Source organism: Siniperca chuatsi, linkage group LG1, assembly GCF_020085105.1.
Source record: "Siniperca chuatsi isolate FFG_IHB_CAS linkage group LG1, ASM2008510v1, whole genome shotgun sequence".
In the NCBI taxonomy this organism is placed as follows: Eukaryota; Metazoa; Chordata; class Actinopteri; order Centrarchiformes; family Sinipercidae; genus Siniperca; species Siniperca chuatsi.
The window spans coordinates 20,608,025-20,621,575 of NC_058042.1; the positions used below are offsets into that span (position 1 = coordinate 20,608,025).

Genomic DNA, 13,551 nt, shown 5'->3' on the forward strand with positions numbered 1-13,551 from the left:
GCTTTGCAATTTGGCAACTAGGTTTGGATGTTAATTTATTCAGAACATTTGAGGAGACCATTTCTTTTTTCTAAATCATTCAAGCAACCATCTTGTCTTCCCTACCCCAAATCTGGATAAACTAATCAGTGGGCTCAATTTGAATACAGGTCTGTTCTCTCAGCGTCCCCTGAGGGACTGTATTTAACTGAAAGTGCCTGCAGAAACCTCAGGGTTTCTGGCCCTTTGTGTCTGCAGTCATTGCCCTAAAAAACTAATATTTATTTGTCTAAAATCATAGATGAACTCACCCTGATAGGTCAGTTTGAACCCCGGCCTGTTCTCTGAGTGGTCACTGTAGAAGTGGATGATTGTCAGGTGTGTAGTGCTCAGCAAAGGGGGTGGGATCTGCGAGCCAGTAAACTGTCCAATAAGAGAAGAGCTGTGCTGTGGTCCAGCCCTGACCTCCAGGAAGTCATGATTGTCTTCAGAAGAGAAGTTTTGGAATTGAATATGGGCTCCTAGAACATAAACACATAATATGATAGACTATATACACAAAACATAATAACAATATATGAGAATTACAGTATATGTGATTCTTATAGCCAACGGGATCTTTGTTTTCATGTCATATAGGTGGGTTCAATTTTATGGACCTGAGAATAACTACTGAGATTTTAAATTATTTTCAGAGTGTGCATACAACATAGACATGTTGTATGCATAGAGACCAAGTGCAATGAGTTCACATTTGTCCACACTTTGATATCTATTTTTATTACCATATCTTTATTTGGTACTTTTATATTGTTATTTTTATATTTTGACAACTTGCACCAAAGATACAACAGCAGTTGTGTTGTCTGAGACAATGACAGTAAAGTTGTATGGAATCTAGTTTTGCAGTCATTTGAGTATACAATTATCATTTCTGAAAATCAAAATCCTATCATATCAACTAAAAACTAGCTGTAAATACACACAGGGCAATGTATGCCATGCGAAAGATAAAAACTGTGTCCTATTCAAACCATTAGTTACTGTAGTCATTAAACAGCACATACCATGCCTCAGCCTCCAGTTAAACGTGGTGGAGCTTTCAATAAACCGTGTTACTGCTGCAGATTTTGTGCTAAGAAGAAATGTCTATGTTTCCCAGCTACCACAACAGATGTACCGAAAGTGACACATTCTTTTTAGGAATGCTCTTCCATCTCATAATACTTACCATATCCATGTGGCAGGGTGATTTGCCAGGTGCAGTCCAGGTTGCCGGGGTAGTTGCCAGGGAAACCTGGACTAAGGATGACACCACTCATCACAGACAACACCCCACCGCAACGAGCTGACAACACAGGCAGAGCAAACACACTGTTAAAACAGGCAACACATGAGCAATGTACAGTATAGATCATCGCTTTATCCTCTTTGCTTCAACAGACAGAAGATCACACCACAGCAAAAAAGCCAAAAATGTTAGAAAATACAGCTGCAAGCAGCAACAAAAGGATTGCAGGTGAACAGGGGGATTTGTAGTATCAATATTTACAGTCAGTGGCTGCTTTATTAGGCACACCTGTATAATCTATTGCAATTCAGTACAAAAGCTCTGCCACAAATTCCACCTTTATGAAGTTTATAATGTTCAGTTTTTGGTGACATTATCAGAAATGTGTAAATTCAATTCTGTGTTTACTGAGGTCATAGTTAAAGGAGGTGGTGTATTGGACTACATTATAGTGGAAGGTGTTGTTTTTTGTCCTCCCAATTTAGATACATGAGGGGGGCAGAATATTAGAAACACCTCTGACTATAATATAGTCCAGTAACTATGACCTCAATTCAAAAACATATAAATGACAGCGTCACAAAAAAACATTATAGGCATCATAAAGATTTATGGCAGAACAGCTGTATTGGATTGCAATAGATAGTACAGGTGTACCTAATAAAGTTGCCACTGAGTGTATGTATTATTGAGAATGTTAAATATTACCTTATGTTGAAAATAAAAGAGACTAATATTAAGAGTTATGGATTTGATGATTAGCCCATACCAATATAAAAATAATATGTTTGTTATTTGTCTAGTATTTCCACTTTACAGATACCACATATGGTTAGATACAGGAATACTATGTAGCAAGTATGATGCATTAGGGTGATTAAACTATAAAAATAAAATTAAAAAAATCAAAAGAGAAGTGTCATTAAGTTCACGCATTTGGGGTTACCCAAAGTATATGAAACCAATTGTCAGGAGACTATTTGAAAATTCAGATCTAGACTTCATAGGGGCTTGGACCACGTGTGCTGAATTTCTGTAAATCTTATAGAACAAATGGTGACATATATTTAAAATTGTATATGGCACATTATTATGGAGCCACCCTTCTACTGATAGATTTGGACATGATTTGGTCGATCCAAGGGAAATAGGAAATGCTGGATTTGACACATACTGAAGAGGGCTGTGGCAGAGCTGAGTTGGCTTCTCAGACCTGTTTTCACCAGAGACTGAATTATTCAGGACTAAACACAAACATCAATGTAATCAAGGTTCCTTAACACTATTGTAGAAGTTAGGAAGCTTTAGCTCTCAGCACAAGGTACAAAATCCTGTTTGTCCCAGCAGGTGCAGTATATTGATCCTATAGATCGTTGACCCTATGTCAGTCAAGAAGTTGCTTACTTTCACAAATCTGATTTCAAGGTGACATTAAATTTTAAGAACTACACTTTCTTATTCAGAATTCCACACACTGACATGTAATCAATGACTTAAATAAAAAGATTTTTCCCCCTTAAAATGGAAAATAAGTCATCAAACAGTAGCTTTCCAAAGAACTCTGTTAAGAATATGTGACCATAAACCTGTACCACTTTTGTTTTTAGACAGAGACACATCTCTTATCTACTAGAATGCTTATGTCACGAAAAGTTCAATGTGAACCTCACACCTGCAGGACATATTTTCTCTTTCTATGGGATCAATCATTTATAACACAATTTTGCCAGCAGAGCAGTGCGTGTGGGTGTTTGCATGTGTGTGTGTGTGTGTGTGTGTGTGTGTGTGTGTGTTACCTATGCAAAGAGGAGGTGGGTAGTTCCATCGACGCACTGTGCCAGGCATGCAGGAAATGTGAGAGTGGCCCTGAAAGTGATAATACAGTGGCTTAAGATAGATAAAGATAGACAAAGATACCGTAAAGAATTCTGTTACAGCGTAAAGCATGTTGCTTAGTAGTAGCAGTGGTGGAAGAAGTATTCAGATCCTTTACTTAAGTAAAAGTACTAATACCACACTGTGAAAATACTCCACAAGTAAAAGTCCTGCATTCAAAACCTTACTTATGTAAAAGTATGTAACTATTATCAGCAAAATGTAGTGTCAGTGTTTTACTATTACATATGATGCTTCTGTATGGATATCGCTGCTGCATTAATGTGTATGCTGCATTTTTACTGCTATAGATTCTATATGATCATCATGTGTTTGTAGTGTCGCTGTCCTGTGAGAACCACATATGTCTAAAAAGTCAAATTTTCATGAGAAAAACAGCCCTGTTTTCAGCTGGAAAATGCATCGTTTGTGATGATGCATTTTCCAGCTAATCCAAGAGGGTTTTAAATATTTTTATTTAGCTTAACAAGTACAAGAATTTTTTAAACCCATAAAGGAACACTTAATCCTTCAGGTTATCAGAAACATTCAAAGTCACAAAATTTGGAGATGCATGGTTTTCACTGGACAGGAAAGGTATGGAAAATTGTGATCTGAAAAGTAACTACTAAAGCTGTCAGACAAATGTAGTGGAGTAAAAAGTACAACATTTACCTCTGAGATGTAGTGGAGTAGAAGTATAAATACTCAAGTACAAATACTTGAGTAAATGTACTTAGTTACATTCTACCACTGAGCAGTAGTAATAGTAAAGTGGAGACAAATGTACAATTTTAACTTAATCTAAGAACAATTTTGGTGTGTTAAAGTGCAGCCAATGTTACTGACAGCAGTTTGTGTCTGTAAACAAGTTTTGCCTCACAATATTTTGTGTGCTTTTAATAAACAACATTTAAAAGATTGAGAATTTAATTATCTGTTGAATTAATAACAGCCTCAATATGGGAAAACCAGTAGTTAACTATGTACAATCAGTATCTAAAAATATGTATGTATATATTAATTCATTTGTTTATTGGTTTGTCTGTGTGTCTGTGTTTATTACCTGTAATGTGTACCCAGGTTCACAGGTGAATGCTACCACCTCATTGACCATATATCTGTCCCCTGTTTTAATGCCATTGGCTGGGATCATTGGCTCTGGACAGGTGGTAAGACCAACAGCTATAAAAAAACAAGGAAAAGATCATAAACACGATTAACTATGTCATTACTTATTATTATTTACTGTATCATTAAGCTCTGGGCAAATGACACAAGCCAGATATGGACAGGAAATACAGTAAATGTGACATGATCATCACTTCTTTAAGTCTTAGACAGCTAAACTCACACTGCTGTCTTGACCTTATTATGAAACTTATCATGGCCGACTAAAATCATTTTAATCTACATTACAATGACCTTGTCTTTGCTTCAGCACTTTACCATTGCTATCCTGTTTTCTTCTGTCACTTGTATGTGACCTTTATCTTGTAATGAACACACCATACAAAAGACACAATCACAGCAAAGCACAGCAGTTTACCTAATTTCTGAATCTGGCACTTCTTTGCATTCCACAGGATAATAGTGTCTCAAAGTAAATTGAAGTTTTTCAACACAGAAAATTACAATATTTACATTCATTTGACGAAGAACTAATGTGGCAGATTAATTTACAAATGCTCTTAATGTGTTTTTTTTACTAATAAACAGGAGCCCATTTATGAAATGAAAGCTAGTAAAAAAAAAGCCTGTACATCATCAGTGGGGACAGCGGCTTCAGAAATTTTCTTAAATATGTGAAGGTAACAAAATGACTTTGGTTGTGTATTCCCAACACAATAAAGGTTAAACACATCCTTAATAAGTTTGACAGCAGCCCAAATATCATCAGTAGGGGTGTATCTGTGTGTTTGTGTGTGTGTCTGCTTGTGTATTTCACTTGGAAACTTCCGCAGGAGACTGCCCTAGAGCGGTTACCATGGTAACACGGGGGTGGAAGAGGGATAGAGAGTAAAAGAAGAAGAGAGAGAGGAGTGAATGGTTGTGTGTGGGTGTGTGTGGGTGTGTGTGCATGACTGACTGTTATATGTGTGTGTGCTTGCAGAAAGGGATGAGGGGGATTTTTTTTAGATGGAGCATAAGTGAAAGCGCTGCATGAGACTGTAACTTGGAGACACACGCATGCACACAGTGTATTATTAGGCAGAGCATCAGCAGGCTGTCAGGACAACTGATCAATGAAACTATTCCATTTGGCTGACCATCCCTCTCTCTCTCTCTGTGTTAGCAAACTGCTCCCTCTTTTCCCTGGTTATGACAGAGCAGTGATGCTCTGTAAAATGCTGACAGAACCACAAACCACTCCACTAGGGCCACTAGACTACAACTAGACAGTGTCAGCATTTAAGTCTAACTGACTGGATTTACTATACTTCTGTTTCAGTTTACTTGAGGACAGACGAGCAAAAGAGATGTCTCACTCTGCCCTTTAGAAGAAAGTCCCTCTTAAATCAGCTTAAAATTATGAGAACATCATCAACACAATCATTCCTGTGTCCCCAGCAGGTTATTTTGTCCACTTATACAAGCTACCACATTACTGCAAAACTGACAAAAAGAACGTTTAGCTAAATGGTGGGTCTTGTTTCTACATGAAACATAGTGGAACACATAAGACAGTACAATGAAAAATCAGTGCAAAACAAGTATTGTGTCAGAAACAGTTCCAGAAATAGTTCCAATATTCAGGTTTCTGAGTTCACAATTATTCATAATGAATTTAGAGACCATTAAATGGAAATCATTAGCATGAGTCTAAACATACTGTAAGTCCTTTTTTGAGTAATACTAGTTGTTTTTAATAGAGTGTTCGCAGAATGAACAATCATCTAAGGGCAAATAATAATTTTGGTGTCTGTTCTAAGTTCTAAGCCTAGTGAACAGATAAGTTGACCGATCTTGGCCAAACTGTGTGTTTAATGAAACAAGTTAAAAGCCTACTTTGTAGCAAGATCTCCTGTAAAGAACCTCTCAGGCAAACTTAGAACAAATTCTGCTACAGATTAAAGTGTTGGCACTCATTTTAAGATATCTACCATCGGAGTCCTGCAAGAGCTCTTATGGTGGTGTAATGATGATATGATATACTGTATTTATTTATGGTGATCTTGGAAAACCTCAGCGCTCAGCATGTTGTACTTGGATTTGGTTTCTGTGATAACAGCAAATAGCCTGCTTGCTGATTAACACTATGAAACGGCATGTATTGTGTTGGTTTTGCCACATAATAGCAGACATTTACTTTTTACACACAAAGGCAGAAACACCAAACACCGCAGTTCTTTATAACATTGCTAATTTAGAAGATCTCTCTGTTTCTCTTTCTTTGTCCCTCTGTTTTTCATTCTCCTTACATCTCTTCTTTTCCCCTTTCTTTTCATCTCTACCCTGTAGTGCCTTACACCTTTCGGTGTGAGCTACACATACACATAGACTGACACACATGGACAAGCATACACACAAATACACCATTGTAAGTGCATATAAATACATGTGCACACACAAACAAAAGACTGGGGTTATGCTTGTTTTTTTCAATGTGACCCACTAGATGTCATCAGATAAACTGACATGTCTACATGGTCCCATCTTACATTTTGAATTCAAACTGGCAGTCAAATGCTGGTAAAATGTAGAAAGAAATCTAAGCACAGTCTGGGCAATCCTAACTACAGGTCTTCATAAATACAGAATTTTGGACCTTGTTTGAAATGGACAAGTGGAAAACCTATCCATACTGTATGTGCATACTGTAAATTTGTTAAAGCTAGAGTGCAGGACTTTTACATATAAATGAATGTCCGTTACATTCAAGCCCTTGCCAAACGAGTTCACATAATGCTGATTAAGCCTATCACCGCCAGGTAAATCTCTCTGTATTTCGCAGTATGCCGGAGTTTTTAATTCTAGTGTCTGTGGCGACCAGCAATGATTGGTTTGCCAGAGTGAAAGCGGGGAGCAACCTAGAGCCATGTAGCGAGCTCCGCGATCCACCATTGCTGCAAAAAAAAGGTCCATTGGAGAGAATGTTGTTTATTGTTTATTTTGTTTATTACGATTGTATAGTTTGTGTTAATATGCTCTGGTAAAGTTGTATGCAGTCATGCCAATAAAGCCACTTGAATTTAAATTGAACAGAGATGACGCAACTCTCTCTTTACATGGCTCTGGAGCAACCGTAGCGACGGAGCACGCTACAGCAACTAGGTGTAAAACCATAGACTTTATAAAACAGAGTAAAACCTAAGAAGCAAGAAGGTTTTGATGCTCCAGATAAAAAGAAACTCTGTGTTCAGAGGAAGGATTACAGACAAAAAAAGAAAGCGATCGACGGTGAGGATAATCACGGATAAATAATGGTGTAGCTTTAGCTTTTCCTTGCAGAGCGCTGAGAGAAGGGACTGAGGACAGACAAAGATGTGACATTACTGCTATTGGTCAGGTCGGTGAAATATTTAGAGTAGGCTATGTAGCTATTACATTTACTTTACCTAAATAATGGATTATTGTCTTGGAACTGGGGAAATTTCTCTGTATTTTTGTAACTATTTCACACGAGCCTGGGGCGAGCTTACTGTACGCACACGTCAACGGTGTTTGTGTAATTACTCTCACTGCCAGAATGGGAAGACAAAAGTTCCAGACTACAGCTTTTACAAAAAAAGAGAGACCAATCTGAAAAAGCACGCAAATACAGTCAGACCTGATCCAAACAGACCCAAATAGCGAGAGGGAACACCAACGGTGGCAGCAGCATGATGCGCCACAAATTAACAGGCAGCTGTACTCAAAAAAATGTGCCACACATGTCGTTTTTCCTGCATTTCACAGTCTCCATTGTTGTCCTCGTATGATTATGATTCACCATGTAATCAGTGCTGATATCAAATACTCAGGATCCACTTAGGTATTTCACATTGTGGCGCACAAGCCCAAGACCTATATGACCTGATTAGACTGAATAAGATTTAGACCCAGCCTGACTTGGGTCAGGTTGGGTCAAGACAAAACAAAAAAGACTACCACCTGCACAGCTCTCAACTTAATAATATATGTGTTGCAGGCCTGTGCTAAATAAATGCTAAAACATAAAATAGAAGAGTGGCTTGACCCACACCGAGTGCCATTTTTATCTGAGGAGCATTTATGATACTGTACAGGAAGGGACCCAGTGTCACGTATGGATCTGGCACATTCGGTAATACCGGTGATGGCATGTTGACACATTGAGCCAACAAAAATACAGACCACAAATGTGTGCACTCACCTACACACACACACGTACATTTGTTTCACTATCCCCATGAGGGACAGTAATTGACATAATGCTTTCCCTAGCCCCTTACCCTAACCTTAACCATCACAACTAAATGCCTAACCTTAACCCTTACCCTAACCCTAACCTAATAGTAACCTTAACCCTAAAAGCAAGTCTTAACCCTAAAAAAGCAGTCTCTACCCAGGGGGACCTCAATTTTTGCCCCCAAAGTGACACAAGTCCCCATGGGTTAGTGTGCATTAAGGTTAAAGTCCCCACCGGGATATAAGAACATGAAACACTCCCACAGAAAAGCATGTGCAAACACACACTAATACTCTCACACATACTCAAAAAAGGGGACATGTTCATCGATCTAGAAATGATTCTAAGCTAAAACAACCACAAAGGACTGAAAAGCACAACCATGGCCTGACAAGTGTGTATGTGTGTAAATGCATGATGTTAATATCCATGTCTATACCTTTGTCTGTGTTCATTTTTGTGTGTATGTGCCTTTTTTGGACTTGTATTACACAAGCAAAAGCACTTGTGTATGTATGTGTCTGAGTCTATGTGTTTCTGTTTACGTCCCTTTAGGTGTGTGTTCTGTGTGTGTGCTCCAATGTGGGTCTCAGTATGTGTGTATGCCTTCAGGCAGTACCAGTTCAGGTCACTGACTCTTGTTATTTGTCGAAATTTTGGCTGCAACGATGTGTGTGTGTGCTCAAGTGTATGTGTGTGTGTCTATGGGTTTGTGTGTATTTGTGGTTTCTGTTGAGAAGGCACCCAGTATTCTCTCCTTAGTTGTTTTACCTCAGCAGTATAGTCTTTTTATACCAATCAATCTATCATATCATTTAATCTATCTATCTATCTATCTATCTATCTATCTATCTATCTATCTATCTATCTATCTATCTATCTATCTATCTATCTATCTATCTATCTATCTATCTATGTTAAAAGTTTTCTCTCACTCTTGTATTCTAGGTGAAAACCTGCTGCCACCACACTGATGTCACTCTGAAAGTGCAGAAGGAGCTGATTGGACGTTGAGTTGAGGAGGGCGGGAGCAGTGGTTCCTGTAAGAGATAAACATACAACAGAACCAGTCGATGAGTTTTTCTTGTCCAATTCAGAATTTCTGGCATACACAAACTGGTTATAACAATAGTGTTTTACAGGTAAATGTTTACCAGATGATAAATACAAATTAACTTATATAAAAAAATAGCATCAAAGTTTATGTAACACAACGCTTGGCATACAGGAAGAAATCAAGTTAAAAATATATGGTGATGCTTTTTCAGCAAGCAAGATTTTTGACAATAAGTCTTCCCAAGACCAGCTGGGAAATTATGTGCAGAGGTGAATGACCCCTCGCCCTCCACGGACAGCTAGCATTTTAGTGTCCTTATGTGAAGCAACCCTCATCTGCCCTGGTGAAGCTGCTCAGTGGCCAACGTCAGATCACTGTGGTTATAGTGGGCAGCTCCCCGGTGTGCCTTCTTCAGAAGGGCACAGTCATTTGTGTGTGTGTGTGTGTGTGTGTGTGTGTGTGTGTGTGTGTGTGTGTGTGTGTGTGTGTGTGTGTGTTGCCCTATGGGCGGCATGTTTTATGTGTGATAGGTGTGTGACAGGTATGTGCTTGGGGCAGGTCACAGGGGAAACTCCACTGGGAAATAGTAAAAGGTTAGATCATTCTTTATCCCCCCCTGTCTTCTTTCTCTCCCTCTTTCTCTCTCTTTTTCTTCCATCCTTCACTCGTAGTAAACTCTTTCCCTCCCTCCCTGCTTTCTTCTCTTCCTCTCACTGACTGCCAGGAAATCGGAAGAATTCAAGTCTTAAAAAACATTTATTATTTATTTAAGATATGTATCATATTTTTTGGTATTACAACCCATCCATCATAGATCTCCAGTGTATGCTGTATGTGTGTGTATCTATAGTTTAAGACTTGTCATATCTAATTCATCATAGATACTGTGTGTGTGTGTGTGTGTGTGTGTGTGTGTGTGTGTGTGTGTGTGCGTATTTGTTTGTCAATCTATGGGTGTGTGTGTATCTATAGTTTAGGAGCTGTCATATCTCATCCATCATAGATTTCTTGAGTGTTTGTGAGCATGGGAGTCTGTGTACGAGTTTGTGTGTTTGTGTGTGTGTGTGTGTGAGCATATTGTCATACCAGAAAATGACCCTAATTTAGGAGCTGTCATGTCTCCTCCATCGTAGATCTCCAGAGAGTCCCAGTTGTGCTCAGTGGCAAACGTCATCACTTGGATCTAAATAGCAAACAATGAATATAAATGAACATAATAGCCTCCAAGTTTATGTGCATCTTCCATAGTTAGTGTTTATACATTATATATTTATTTATAAGTGTATACATATCTGTACCTGTATCCCAGCCCCTTCACTGACATGGATCCTCCACAGACAGTTGAGACTATTTGGGTAGGGTTCAGGATAACCAGGAGACAGTATTGTACCGCGACGTTCAGTCAAATTGCCACTGCAGGGAACTAGAATGAAGACAAAAAATTAATTTTGTTGGAGTTTATTAACTAAATAGCTAACAGACAGGACAGGTTGTTGGAATATGGCTCTGCATATCCAGGGACAATATAGTGTTCAAATTAACACTACAGGGAACCAGAGAGAGAAAATATTGTAACAAACATTATTTATGGTTTGAACTGAAGTGACAGTTGAAGCTGTTTGCAAAAGGCTTGCTCTCAGTGGAGAGAGATTTCACGCAGGCATACATTTAGTTTGTTAGAATTAATGTCAAAATCCCAACTCTTACAGTACTGGATGATTCACAGAAAGGACTGATTTCTTACTTTGGAGCTCCATATATTAGCTGGTTACATTCTCTATACATTTCAGGGTCAGTTAGCCTTACCTATACAGGTTGGTGTTGTTGCATTCCACTGTGCGAGGGCACCTGGCACGGCCTGGCACCGCATAGCACTGGATCCTTTCAGTAGATACCCTGGACTGCACTCGAACCGAACCACAGAACCAGCTGAGAACTCTGAACCGATCCGCCTGCCGTACCGAGGCTCTGGCACAGAACTGCACTGACTGTCACTGGTGCGTGGCACAGCTACAATGATGATGGTATTTACATAATATGAGAAAAAGGAGGAGAGAAAAAACTATATAGTTAGTAAAGAGACTTTAATGTTGAACTTGAATTGAATGCAACTTATTGTGTGTAAGTGCATGCATGTGAGAGAGACAGAGAGACAAACAGAGTTACCTTGGTAGACAAAGTGAAAGCCTCTAGCTGACTGCCCACTCTTAGCATTGAACCGCAGCATGATTTGATTGAAAGTTGCCAATGGCAATGTCTCTCCTGGGACAAACAATCACACACACAGACACACACACACACATAATGATTTCAAAATTAATGTTAATGCTAAAAACAGCTTAAAATTCTCTCCTGAAAACACACAGCAATTGTTTTTTTCAAACATACACACATGTGCACATGTGTTCCATATGAACACACATGTGCACACACAAACATACACAACCTGTGTGTTCCACAGACACCCATAACCACTTAGTAGGGTTTCTCCTTCATTTTCGCCTTGTTGCAAAATGTGGTCCTCACAATAATAAGAATGCAACAAACACACACACACATACACACACACCAACTCACAGGCGCATGCACGCAGAGATTTATATGCACACACATACACAAGCAAACAAAGTAAAAGTGATAAATGAGAAAAACATGGTCTGGTGTGGCTGACATTTAGAACTATCATTAGCTGCTTTGAGATGTGTGTGTATGTGTGAGTTTGGTATGCGTGTATGTGTGTTAATATGTTTGTGTGTCAGGATAATCAGTCAGTTAGCTGGAACAATGTGCTACAAAGCTGTTTGCCTGTGTGTGTGCATGTGCATGCGTGTGCGTGTGATAGGGTAATGATGCGGCTAACATTATTTTGTAAAGCCTGGTGTATTTCATTCTTTGCTGCCAGTTTAGCCAAAAGGGGAATTTCAAACCCAAATTAACTTTAAGGAATAAGCCACCCATTCTACATTATATAAACTGGCCTCTTTCCTTTGAACTAACTTAGATGGATAGTAGTTGGAAAGAAAAAAATTGCATAATGTGCAGCTACGTTTAGCAAAACAAAAACTGTCACATCCTCCTAGTAATATTATGTTGAAATAAGCTCACTGATACACTCAATGAAGGAAGGTACAAAAAGAGCATAGAAAAGCCCTCACAAACTATCATCTATCTAGATATGTTTGTGTTTTATTTATTTTGATTGATGTTTTTATCAAACTCTGCTGTATTCCAATATTGGAAAGAGAATTTTACTGGCAGCTCCAGTCTTCTCCTTTATTAAACTGCTCCATTTTCCCACTCATGATTCTACAAGCACGCAACTGAATAAACATTACAGAGAAAATATTTTAAAAGCCCTGATTTCTATAGAAAGAAACTAAATGTCAATTCCAGTGGGATTCCCCTGCAGCATGCCCCCTGGCCATTATGCACAACAGAGGAACACGAAACTCTGAGACAATGAGAGCATATTTTGCCAAGAACTATGTTAATCAATATTTCTTCATATTTCATACTACATCTACATCAATTTTGCCTAATCTTTCAATCTCCATCCATGCTGAGTGTGTTACTGTGTAGTGACTTAAAATGTTGCCAAGCTGGGATGACTCAAAGTTGGAAGATAAAAAACCCAGGGAGGATTGTGTTAAGAAGTATCAGTGCTACTGTATATATTGTATGGCCCCAGTGAGACGCTTTCCACTGATGATTTCTTCTTGTAAAGATAACCCATAATGGATTTTCACCAAATACATCACTGTCAAATAAATTGCGATAACGACTACTGGTGCTGTGTTCTACAGCCCCCAAGAGCTGCTTTCTTACAGACGATTTCATTATTTTCCTCGTTCAAAGATGTGCTCAGGAGTACAAAAAAGGAAAACTAGGGAAAAACTTTAAAACATTAGATATAAATGGCAGCTTTTCAAAAATATAATGTCATGCTAAGTCACAATAAGTGATCAAACAACAGTCTCT

At 38.6% G+C, this 13,551-nt stretch overlaps 1 protein-coding gene across 3 annotated transcripts in view; it reads right to left on the reverse strand.

Moving 5' to 3' along the window:
- The window catches only part of LOC122876003 (CUB and sushi domain-containing protein 1-like), a 491,774-nt gene that overhangs the window by 69,145 nt on the left and 409,078 nt on the right, over nt 1-13,551 (reverse strand). For all 3 annotated transcript variants that reach the window (XM_044195800.1, XM_044195789.1, XM_044195805.1), the window contains 9 exons: nt 11,740-11,835; nt 11,380-11,583; nt 10,872-10,996; nt 10,660-10,756; nt 9,452-9,556; nt 4,212-4,330; nt 3,067-3,136; nt 1,211-1,327; nt 291-500 (listed from right to left, as the gene is read on the reverse strand). In XM_044195800.1, the coding sequence (XP_044051735.1) occupies nt 291-500; nt 1,211-1,327; nt 3,067-3,136; nt 4,212-4,330; nt 9,452-9,556; nt 10,660-10,756; nt 10,872-10,996; nt 11,380-11,583; nt 11,740-11,835 (1,143 nt within the window). The remainder of the gene's footprint in view (nt 1-290; nt 501-1,210; nt 1,328-3,066; nt 3,137-4,211; nt 4,331-9,451; nt 9,557-10,659; nt 10,757-10,871; nt 10,997-11,379; nt 11,584-11,739; nt 11,836-13,551) is intronic.